The sequence below is a fragment of the Aegilops tauschii genome, chromosome 6 (assembly GCF_002575655.3).
Source record: "Aegilops tauschii subsp. strangulata cultivar AL8/78 chromosome 6, Aet v6.0, whole genome shotgun sequence".
NCBI lineage: Eukaryota > Viridiplantae > Streptophyta > Magnoliopsida > Poales > Poaceae > Aegilops > Aegilops tauschii.
The window spans coordinates 453,591,284-453,603,531 of NC_053040.3; the positions used below are offsets into that span (position 1 = coordinate 453,591,284).

At 44.2% G+C, this 12,248-nt stretch overlaps 1 protein-coding gene across 1 annotated transcript; it reads left to right on the plus strand.

The window, feature by feature from the left end:
- The first annotated feature begins 10,336 nt into the window (after positions 1 to 10,336).
- Positions 10,337 to 11,163, plus strand: LOC109773530 (uncharacterized). Its single transcript, XM_020332218.4, has 2 exons — positions 10,337 to 10,567; positions 10,668 to 11,163. The coding sequence occupies exons 1-2, from the start codon at positions 10,442 to 10,444 to the stop codon at positions 11,025 to 11,027; spliced, it is 486 nt and encodes a 161-aa protein (XP_020187807.1). The 5' UTR covers positions 10,337 to 10,441; the 3' UTR covers positions 11,028 to 11,163.
- Positions 11,164 to 12,248: the final 1,085 nt, after the last annotated feature.

The following is a 12,248-nucleotide window of genomic DNA, read 5'->3' on the forward strand; positions in this document are numbered from 1 at the left end:
CGCCCCCTGCCTCCTCGTCGCCCGTCGCCGTGCCCCTCACCGTCGCCATCGCCGCCCCCTGCCTCCTCATCGCCCGTGGCCGCGCCCCTCACCGTCGCCCCCGTGCCCTGCCTCCTCGTCGATCGCTGCCCCCTTAGTGAGCTCATATGAATTTTCCGAATTTAGATGTGTAGTTTAGATGTGTAGTTAATTGAGTTGTTGTAATTTGTTCAAAAATGAATATGCAAAAGTTAGAATTTTTTTCTGTTCATAGATTTTTTTTGTGATATTATTGTTGAATATGCAAATGTTTGTGTGTTCATATATATGCGAAGAATATGTCAATTTTTCATAGAATTTTTATAATTTTTTTCTGTTGTAATTTTGTTCATAGAATTTTTATCTTGTTCATAGAATTTTTATGATTTTTTTCTGTTGTAATTTTGTTCATAGAATAAGAAGAGAAAGTGTTTAATAGAATTAGTTAGAAAAATAATAGAACTAGTTAAACTAGTTTATTTTTAGTAAGTACTACTTTATTCTATTTATAGTAAGTGCTTAGTAGTTGAATTAGTTCATTTAATAAAACTAGTTTATTTTACTATAGAAGTAGTTTATTTTTAGCAAGAAATTTAATAGAACTAGTTTATTTTTTTAGTTAAAGCAATTATTCCCGCATCGACGTCGACGATGCCAATCCCGCATCCTCGTCGTCGACTCGGCGGAGGAGGCCAGCTTGATCAGAGGGGCCATGTCCGGGACTGGGCTCTACCGGGCTGGTTTTGGAAGGTGCTACCTTCCGGGGGCGTAGGTTGGTGAGGAGCCAGCCCTTCATTGACCCGATCCTTGTTTGGTGGCGGTCGCGTGGGCCAGTGATGGTGCCGAGGCTTCCGGACACCGCGGAGGTGGTACGTCACCGTGTCAGCGAGGAGGACGAGCACGTCCGTCGCTACATGGTTGCGTTGGAGTGCAGGTTCGACAATACCTGCCAGGTTCTTCAGGGATCTCACTGGAGCTATGATCCTGTGATGGTTTATTCTCTTTGGGTATCCACCGCCCGCGCCGATACCCGTCGGGCGCTACGGTTCTAGCTGTACTATCGATGATATATGTATGATAGTATTCGAGGTGTATTAGTGATAATATTCGACTATGTACGGACGCATGGAGATGATGTAGTTTTGCTTATAATTGAATGCATCCTAATTTGAATACTACTTTATTTTGTGATTTGATTTTGCTTATTGAATGCTCAAATTGGAAAACTACTCCTACTTTGAATGCTAAAATTGGAGAGCACTATGCAAGGCGTATGCATATGATTAGTTGATAGCTTATAGGGTTTTTGTTTTCGCAGAAATCTAGGAGCCCCCCTCCATCATCCCCGCCGTCGTCCCCGTCACCGACCCCCTCCGACCTCGTGGTGAGACCAGCCACGAACCGGTTTTAGAAAGATAATTAAACGATATTTCGGGTCGACTTTAAGTCTATTGAGTCTCCACCATATATGAGAGGACGAAGAATCCCGACTGTTGTCGTGGGGGTAGCTTCTCCTTCGTTCCCGTGTGCTAGACAATTTGGTGTAATGCACTCGGGAACGAAAGGAAGGAGCTACCATCACCGACGGTCGCAAATGTCTGAGAGGAATCAGTGAGGGAGAGTTCCACCATATATATATATGAGAGGACGAAGAATCCCGACTGTTGTCGTGGGGGTTGGTTCTCCTTCATTCCCGTCTGCTAGACATTTTGGTGTAATGCACTCGGGGATGAAAGGAGGAGCGACAATCACCAACGGTCGAATGTATACACCACGTGAGCTGAGAATTTCAAGAAAAGACTCGACAAACCGATAGTCAACCCGTGATGAATAATAATGATCTAACTTAGGTTTTTTAGTACATATATTTAATTGTAGATGTTTAATATTTGAATTATGAACATAGGAAATGTCGTACTCGGACGATGAAAGTCTCCCGGGGGAGTGCGACTGGTGCCACGACGACCGAGGTCTGTGCGACAGGCCTCACCTGGACAAAGATCGGCGCTTCAGTATTAAGCTGGAGGAGACCTTCGATGTTGAAACGGTACGCAACAACGACAAGTGTTATTTTTTCGTAATTAAGCGCAACTTCAACTATTTCAACGTGTACTTTTCATCTTTTACAATTCGACTAGCTTATCCCATGCCATGCAAGACGCTACGTCTTGGAGAGGATAGGTTTTGAAGACCATGAAAGTATGGAAACAAAGAAAATTCACCTAAGGACCCATCATGATATAGATTTCGAAGTAAATCTGTATAATTCTGAGAGCGTAACCCATTTTGGTTACAAAAATTGGGAAGCATTTTGCAAGATGTATGGTTTTGATGAGGGTATGCTTGTCACCATGGATCTTGGTGATCCTGACATCGAGCAAGACAATATGGACATTTGGGTCCTTGTTGATACGCCTCCAATTCTACCGCTATGTGAGTTTCTCATACATAGTTATTAGCTAATTTATATTGTTCATTTCAAAATAGTTGACAACTTATTTTCATTGACAGCTTATTTTGATTGTTCAAACAATGTGCGGAACATGGTAGACAGAACCTACTACACCGATGGCTCTGAGTTAACTTATGAGGAGAAAACTCATCTGGTCGGATTTTGTATTGATCTTGAGAATTACAATATCTATTGTAAAACTCCTCCACATTATGGTCAATACGTGCCACTAGTGCACATGTTGAACTACGGTAACTACTATGGAGATACCCTGGTAAGATTTCTTACTATTACGACATCCGTGCATCTTTTGCATACTTCTAAAACTAGTACATCATTGCTAACTATGAAGTTATTACTATGTTTTTCAACAGATAATCCCGGAGGATTGTGTGCCTCATTTGATGTATCAGAATGGTAGCCTTGATGTTTTGAACATACAACCAGGTCATCCTACGAATCTCAACTATCCATACCGGATTTCTAAAAGAAGTGGAGACATGAAAATCAAAGAATGGAAAAAATGTATGGACAATCGCAAGGAGGTTCTTGGAAGCAAAAGGAAGCGAAGCGCAAAAATTGGAGACAGGATGATCTCCATTCTCCATAATGGAGAGTCGGGGTCTATATTGTTTTATGCTATCTTACCTTAAAGAGGGTATTTAGGTCCTACCTAATACTGATGATCATGTGCTAAGAACAATTAAGTAGGGTTGGTTCGATGACTATGAGGATGATGATCGTATTACTTGTTATTAATAACGAGTAGAAGTTGTATGATGATGATTAGTAGGACTTGTTATTATGATAATGCATGATGCGGGCATGAAGAGTTATTATATATCAGTGGGTGAAATGAACATGGATTGGAATGAAGTGAAGGCAACAAGCATGTGGTGCATGTCAAAAGTAGTACTAATCCAAACATGATCAAGTTAGGATTAATATTACTTTCGACATGCACCACATGTTGCCTTCACTTTAATCTAAGCCATGTTTAGGCATAGCAGTAGCGTTGGTAAATCAAGCACGGAAATAAAAGAGGACAGTTCTCTCTGTTAGCTAGCTTACACACCCTAAATTACCCCCTAAACCCTCCCCCCTTTCAAAAAAAACAAAAACCCCAGCCACTGAAATACTGACGCGTGGATGCCTTTTGGTCTCGGTTGGTGTCACCAACCGGGACCAAAGGCCCTCCTACCTGGGCTGGCCGCAGCGGCCACGTGGAGGCCCATCTGTCCTGGTTCGTGTAAGAACCGGGACTAAAGGGCTAGGGCATTAGTAACGACCCTTTAGTCCCGGTTCAACAACCGGGACAAAAGGCCCTTATCAATCGGGACAGATGACCCTTTTTCTACTAGTGTATCTGACATGATTCTCTGGCTCCCCGCTTCATTAGCAATACAGAGTATAGAGAACATTATTTAGCTTCGATGTAAATTCTTCCCCTCACTATAAAACATTAAACACTAAATTAGCGACTGTCTATTTGACAGTTGGATGAAAATCAATTGAAGCCCAATTGATTTTCATTCAACTACAAGTTGGAAGGTTCAAAACAAAAGTGTGGCTTTGTAACGTATGCCGCTCTGTCCTCTGTTTGTCCCGCCTCACCTTTTTCTGTTAATGAGGCCACAAAATCCTCAAAAAATTCAAAACGAGCCCAAAGAACTAGAGGATTGATAAAAAAACAAAAATTAAACGGGTTAATCCACTTGTTCTCCCTGTTAAGTTAGGTTGAAGCGTTCCTACTCCCTAAGCCATGTATATCTATTGATATTGACGTGGAGTACAACAAGTTTCGGTTAGCCACCAAAAGAGGTTTACGAGAGGAAGAGATAGAGATAAACAACAAGTTTAAACCGTAGGAAATCTATCTCTATCCTATCAATGTGTAGCGCATAAGTCATGGTTAGTGCCGCTAACCATATACTTGTTTAACATTCTCCCTTAATCATAACTTTTCTAAGTTAAGATTATGCCAAAATTCTTCAAATGATCTTGTAGGCAATGCTTTGTGAATCCATCAGCAACTTGACCTTTGGAATGCACAGACCGAAATTCTAGCCCCTTGCTAGCAGCCCTTTCTCTAACAAAGTGATAATCAATTTCAATGTGCTTGTTTCTCGCATGAAAGACATGATTTGTAGACAAGTAAAGCAACACCAAGATTGTCACACCAAAGACATGCAGTTTGTGTGTGATGTATTCCAAGTTCCTTTAGCATGGATTTGACCCAAATGATCTCTGCTGCTGCATTCGCTAATGCTTTGTATTCTGCTTCTTCAGTACTTGATGTGAGCAATTCCATCAACGAGTGGGCTGAGCAATTCCATCAATCAACACAATGCAGCGTGCAGGTAGGTAGTACGGTACTCTTTGGAACTATGTTTGTGAATTATTTCCATCTAGCCATGCATGCGTGCACTTGGTATTGGATATATGTTGCGAGTGAACTTTTTTGAGGGATGTGTTGTGAGTTAATTAGCGGTAGAACAGTTCTTGAGGCTATCAACTGCTATGTGCATTCAGAGCTGCATAACTGTTGGGAGTAACTATATATGCCATTGTTTTGCTTCTGAGTTTGTACACCTTTCCCAGTAAAAAAAAGGGTCATGCACCGAAATGACGTTGTTCAGACAAAACATGCCATCAAACTATTACAGCTAACCTTCTACTACCACAAACTGAAGTGGAGAAGAGCGTGAGGTCCGGCCGGCCGGCCGGTCATAGCAGCAGCTGCCCGTTGGTAGTGCAGACAATGCAAGCACGTCGTCTCCACCGCGTCCAGCTGCCCGTTTCTCACTCAGTCGACACGTATCATACGCGTCACTAGTGATGATGGCTCGGCTGGTTTCCGTTTCCGGTAAGCATCCATCACGGACGTACGCTCACCGTCGAGCCCAGCTATATCGACTCAAATGGCACAATGGTCAGGCAAGGCACGACGTCGACGCACGCGGCCAACCTCACGTCTCCATCGTCCTTGATGCACGCATCCTTTAAGGGCCTTCCACAGCCACACTGTGTAGTAAGCACTACGAATGCTTTGCTTTTGTACGTGGCCATGATCCCGTGCATGCCACTCAGTTCGGGTGCAAGAATTGATATGCCATCCTCTGGAATGCTCGGCGAACGGCGTCACGCATGCACCCTCTGATTATGGCTGTGTGCAACATGCCGACCCATGCATGCCACCTACAGTATCTCTTTTACAACTAAGATTTTACTAGGCCAGTTACACATTCTTCTCTTTAGAAATTGTATATGATGCATGTGTGCCTCTCTCGAGTAATTCATGTTCCTTCACATCAGCACATGGCACTAGCTCATGGCCCCACGCATCTCCGCGTTCACGGTCACGGAGGATATGCACATGCAATTGCAGACAAGTTGGGCACCGCCAAAGATTGATGGTACGTATATACGTGCCGTGCTTTCCTTTGCCTACGCATACATCTCGCCAGTCGTCAGCCGTTCATCACATTAATCCTGGTCACAAGTTGCATCTGAGATAAAGTCGTCTTTTCAGGTGTCATTTATCATCCTTAGTAATCAAAATGGACGTAAGTAGCGAAAAGGAACAAAAATTGAACTTTGTGTTAGATAAGGAAAAAAAAAGATAAATAAAGAATTCTCTCTTTGGGTTTAGGGATCTGCGAAATACCCTTTTTCCCTAAGTGACATTTTTTCTCCTTATCGGATCATGCGCCTTTGCTTGCTGATTTTGGTTTGGCCGCTCCTAGTTGGAATTTTCACCAATTCAAATTTGAACTGGGATAGCTCACTAGAGAGGGTTTTCATGAGCTGGTTAAAAAAGTGTGGCAACATCAACCTCGTGGTAATACGCCAATTGAACGATGGAACAATCATATTCGCGCTCTGCACCAATTCCTTCGTGGTTGGGCTAAACACACTGCTGGAATCTATAAGAAAGAAAAGTTGCGACTTTCTACATTAATTGATACTCTAGATAAAATCGCGGAGGTGAGGCCTCTGACTCCCACGGAGATTGACCAAAAAAGTCATTTTAATGAGCAGATTGCCCGTCTTTTGCGCGAAAAGGAAATCAAATGGTACCAGCGTTGCAAGACGGACTCTCTTGTAGTCCTAGGGGATGATAATACGAATTACTTCAAATGTTGGCCAATGGCAGACATAGGAAGAAACGTATCTTCGCTCTAGAACAGGAGGAGGGTCGGATCGAGTGGGATGCACAGCTTAAAAACTTTATTACGAATTATTATAAAGATCTTTTTGGACCTTCAGCTCATACAACTCTTCTGATGGATGAGTCTTTTACTTAAGATATCCATCAAGTTTCTGCTGCGGAAAACGAATTCCTAACCTCTCCATTCTCGGAGGAGGAAATTCGTGCGGCGGTGTTTTAGATGGAACATAATAAATCGCCGGGACCGGACGGTTTTCTGGCGGAGTTCTATCAATGCTTTTGGGAACTGATTAAGTTGGACTTGGTTCAGTTGTTTAATGAACTGCATGCGCACCAACTTGACATCTCCCGCTTAAACTTTGGGGAAATCATTCTTCTACCTAAGACTAAAGATGCCAGTCGGATTCAACAATATAGACCGATTTGCCTTCTTAATGTAAGCTTCAAAATCTTTACAAAAGTAGCCACTAACCGGCTGAATGGGGTGGCTGACCATGTGGTCAAACCTACCCAAACAGCGTTTATGCAAGGACGTAATATATTGGATGGTGTTGTTGTTCTGCATGAAACGGTACATGAGCTTCACCACAAAAAGCTAGACAGAGTAATTATTAAAATCGACTTCGAAAAAGCTTATGATAAAGTGAAATGGCCTTTTCTATTGCAAACATTACGCAGTACATGGTGTCGATGGATAGAGAGTTTTGTGTCTGGAGGTAGTGTGGCCATCAAGGTAAATGACGATGTGGGCACTTACTTTCAGACTAGGAAGGGGCTTCGCCAAGGTGACCCCGCTTCCCCAATTTTGTTTAATATCGTGGCTGATATGTTAGCTACCCTTGTTGAGAGGGCTAAGCTGGCGGGACAAGTCACTGGTGTCATACCTCATTTGGTAGAAGGAAGCTTATCTATTCTACAATATGCAGATGATACAATTCTGTTCTTGGATCATGATTTAGAAAAAACAAAAACCTCAAATTACAGTTATGTGCTTTTGAGGAACTCTCTGGTCTCAAGATCAACTTTCATAAGAGCGAACTCTTCTGTTTTGGTGAAGCCGCAGAAGAAGCAGCTGCTTATGCTGAGATCTTTGGCTGTCAACTTGGACAATTTCCGATCCGTTACCTGGGTATTCCCATTCATTATCGCCGCCTGACTATAGCCGAATGGAAGCATGTAGAAGAGAGACTGGATAAACGCTTGGCAAGTTGGAAGGCCAAGCTCCTGTCCTACGGGGGTCGACTAATTTTGATCAATTCGGTCCTCACTAATATGGTTCTATACATGTTATCCTTCTTTCATCTTCCAAAAGGAGTGATGCAACGCCTAGATTATTTTAGATCAAGGTTCTTTTGGCAGAGCGATAATAAAACCAAGAAATACCGTCTGGCTAGGTGGAATGTATTATGTCGACCTAAAAGCCAAGGGGGTCTTGGAATCCAGGACCTAGAGATTAAAAACATCGCTCTTCTCAGCAAATGGGTGTACAAACTACTCACTGAGGAGGGCGTTTGGCAGGAAATCATTCCTAATAAATATGTGGGATCCAAAGCAATATCTCAGGTATACTGGAAACCAGGTGATTCTCATTTTTGGAGTGGGGTGATGAAAGCTAAAGATTTCTTTTTTCAATTTGGTTCGTTCTCGGTCCGGGATGGTTCCCAAGTATGGTTTTGGGAAGATACCTGGCTGGGGTCTAATCCGCTTAGCGTTCAATACCCAAGCTTGTATAGGATTGTTAGACATAAGTTTGTCACGATTAAACAAGTTTTGTGTCAGGCAAATCACGACATTTCTTTTCGTAGGGACCTTCTTGGACCTCGTCTGACAGCCTGGAATGAACTGCTCATCCGTTTGGAGGTCGTACAGCTGTCGGATGAGCCAGACATTTTTAGATGGAAATTGCATCGGAATGGCAAGTTTTCAGTAAAATCCATGTATGATGCATTGGTCCATAACAAGGTTCCGATTGATAACAGGAAATTGTGGAAGCTAAAAATCCCTCTAAAAGTGAAGATATTCCTATGATTTCTTAACAAAGGGGTAATTTTAACTAGGGATAACTTGGCAAGACGCAACTGGCAAGGTTGCAAAAAATGTGTTTTCTGTCATCATGATGAGTCCATTAAACACTTATTTTTCGAGTGCAAGTTTGCACAGTCGGTTTGGGCCATTGTTCAGATAGCGTTGAATCTTTACCCCCCACGTAGTGCACGGAATATGTTTGGCAATTGGTTGTGGGGAATAGATAAACAATTTTCTGCTCACATCCTTGTGGGGGCAGCCGCCTTATGTTGGGCGCTGTGGCTCACCAGGAATGATATAGTTTTTAACCATAAATGCGTTCCATCTCCTATGCAGGTTATTCATATATGTTCGCGATGGCTCCGTACGTGGTCTATCCTGCAGAGGCCGGAGGACAGAGACCTTTTTATGATGGCGTCTACTCGGCTGGAGCGTTCGGCCAGGGAGGTTTTCTACCCCCATGGATGGCGGTGTGACCTTCGGTTAGGATCAGCCACATCGTAGGCTGGCTTTGCTTTCCTTTTTAATGTGCTAGCTGTGTCAGCCTATTATGTTTGCTTTTAAGTAGGACTGGACATGTTGGCTGTGTGCATCTAGTTATGCAGAGGCCGGGCTTTCTATGAAACGATTGTATCACCTCGATATGTCAATTCAATGAAATGCTCTTTATCGAAAAAAAGTGGACTGTTTTTTTACCAAAATTTGAACTTTCTGTTAGTCTTGTTTTTGCATACTAACATACCCATTGATACACTTTAAGGGGATATGCTAGAGATGCTTTAACAATGCTAATTAAGCTGTATTTCTATCTCCTAACTGCTATTGAACAAGTAGTAAGTTGCTGCATGTAGCTAAAACACTCTTTTTTGAGCAGGCTACAGTACTCTTGGGAACTCTGTTTGTGAATTACTTCCAGCTAGCCATGTATGCACTTGGTAGTGGATATGTTGTGAGTTAACTTTTTTGAGGGATATGTTGTGAGTTATTCGCAGAAAAAATTGTTGTGAGTTAACTGTTTTGACGGATATCTAGTGAAGTGAGTTAATTAGTAATAGAACAATCAGTTCTTGAGATTATCAACTGCTATGTGCCTTGAGAGCTGTATAACTGTTGGGAGTAACTATCTATGCCATTGTTTTGTTTTGTGAGTTTGTACGTACATTTGCCAGTAAAAAAAAGGCCATGCACTGGAATCAAACTGTGTGGACAGATAAACCTAACTTCCACCACAAACGAAGTGGAGAGGAGCGTGAGGTCCGGCCGGTCCAGCCACCTAGCTTAAGTCTCCATCGTCGATGGATGCATGCATCAATCCTTTAAAGGCCGGCCAACTGCTACTATCACTATGTAGCACTACGATGCTTGCTTACGTGGCCATGGCCCATGCATGCCACTCCCCTCCGTTCGGGTGCAAGAATTGATGCCATCCTCTGGAAGCAAATTAAAAGTGTGAAACGCTCGGCGAACGGCGTCACAGGACGATATGCACATGCACATGCATTTGCAGTTGCAAACTTGCAATTGCAAAGAAGTCGGGCTGGGCACTGCCAAAGATCGATGGTACGTATATACGTGTCGAGCTCTCCTTTGCCCACGCCTACGTCTCGCCAGCCGTTCATCATTTCACTTGATGTCGTGCTTTCCTTATAAAGCCGGCCCGGCCGCGGCCGAATCTCCCGTCCCTCGCAGCCTTGACCCGTGACCGTGAGAGATAGCTAGCTAGCTCCATCAGGATAGCACTGCCTGCTCAAGAACAGGAAGAGGAAGAGGGACCAATGGCCGGTGGCGATCAACCTGCGCTGAGGCAAGTGCTCATGGTGGCGAAGGCCTGCTTCGTCCTGGGCTTGGTGATGGCCGTGATCGGGCTTGTTGCCGCCACCAGCAACCCGGGAGACTTCCAGGTAACTCCACAACTCCGGCATCTATCTCCCTTCGCTGGCACCTACTATCGGTATCGTACGTACTCCTACTAATTTGCTGGATGGTTACCCATGCATGCAGTCGCAGACGGACGCGGCAACGGAGGCGGAGGCGCTGCGCCTGCGCTCGGGGGCGCTCACCCTGGTGCTCCTCGGGGTGGCACAGGCGATGACCGCCGCGGCGGCCGTCGTGGTCCTCGCGGGGGGCTCCCTCGCATTTATGGGCCGGTGCCTCGTCGCCAGCGCGCTCGTCGTCGCCGCCACCAATACCTACCTTCTCTGCAGAGTCGTCTACATGGTGGCAGTCATCGCCGGCGGGAACTTCCTCGACGTCTGGACCCACATCTCCATCGCCTGCTCCTTCTTCTCCTTCTTCTCCGCCAGCCTCGCCGCCACCCTGGCTGGGCCTAATCAACCTCGCCGGCCGTCGCCTTTAGCGTAAATAATAATAATTCAAAAGAAATACAAACATCTTATAGAGTTTCACAACCAAACAAATATATCATAGTTTACAAAGCCAAATAAAAATTAATTTGTCTCAAATTCATTTGAAAAAATATACATCTATTGGTTACTAACGTGAGCCAACATATACTCAACCAAATATTTGCAGTTGCATGTGAGTTTCTCAATCACACATTTGATAATGAAATTGGATGAACTATGCAAACATTGCCACTCCTCTGCTCAGGCACAACATTGTCACCCTGAAACTGAAACTCTTGGTCATAGATACGTTCCGGGCACTCATCCTCTACGACCATATTGTGTATGATTACACAAGCAGTCATCATCTCCCACAACTTCTTGGTGCTTCAAGTTCTAGCAGGATATCGAACGATGCCCCAGCGAGATTGCAGAACACCAAAGGCACGATCCACATCCTTCCTAGCACTCTCTTGTTCTTGAGCAAATCTATTTCTCTTCTCTCCTACAGGGTTGGGGATTGTCTTCACAAGAGTAGTCCACTAGGGATAGTTACCGTCAGCTAGGTATTATCCTTAGTTGTAGTTGTGGCCATTGATGTCAACATCAACCTTCGGGCAGTTGCCTACTGCAAGCCTTGCAAACAACAGAGAGCGTAGAAGCACGTTGATATCGTTGTGTGATCCGGCCATGCCGAAGAAAAAGTGTCAAATCCAGAGAACTTGTGAAGCCACGACCTCGAGTACGACGGTGCAAGCTTCGACATGGCCCCTATAATGCCCGTGCCAAGCAGAAGGGCGGTTCTTCCACTCTCAGTGCATACAATCTATACTACCAAGCATCCCCGAAAAGCCCCTGCTGGCATTCATCGCCAACAACCAGGTTGTATCTGCAGCATTTGGATCTCTCAAGTACTCAAGGCCAAACACTGCTATCACAGCCTTGCAAAACTTGTACATGGACTCTAGGCACGTGGACTCACTCATACAGACATACTTTTCGATGAGATCACCGGAAACTTTGTATGCAAGCATCCAAATAGCCGTAGTGCAGTTTTGATAAGAGGAGAAGTCAATCTTTCCCAGGTCATCCTCCTTGCACTCAAATAATAATCGTACCCCACAACCCCCTCCTGGATACAGTTGAACACATGTCTAGCCATACGGAAACGGTGCCAGAAAAGGTGGTGTTTGAACAGCGGGGTGGGGTCTCGAAGTAGTCCTTCCAAAGAAGGAAA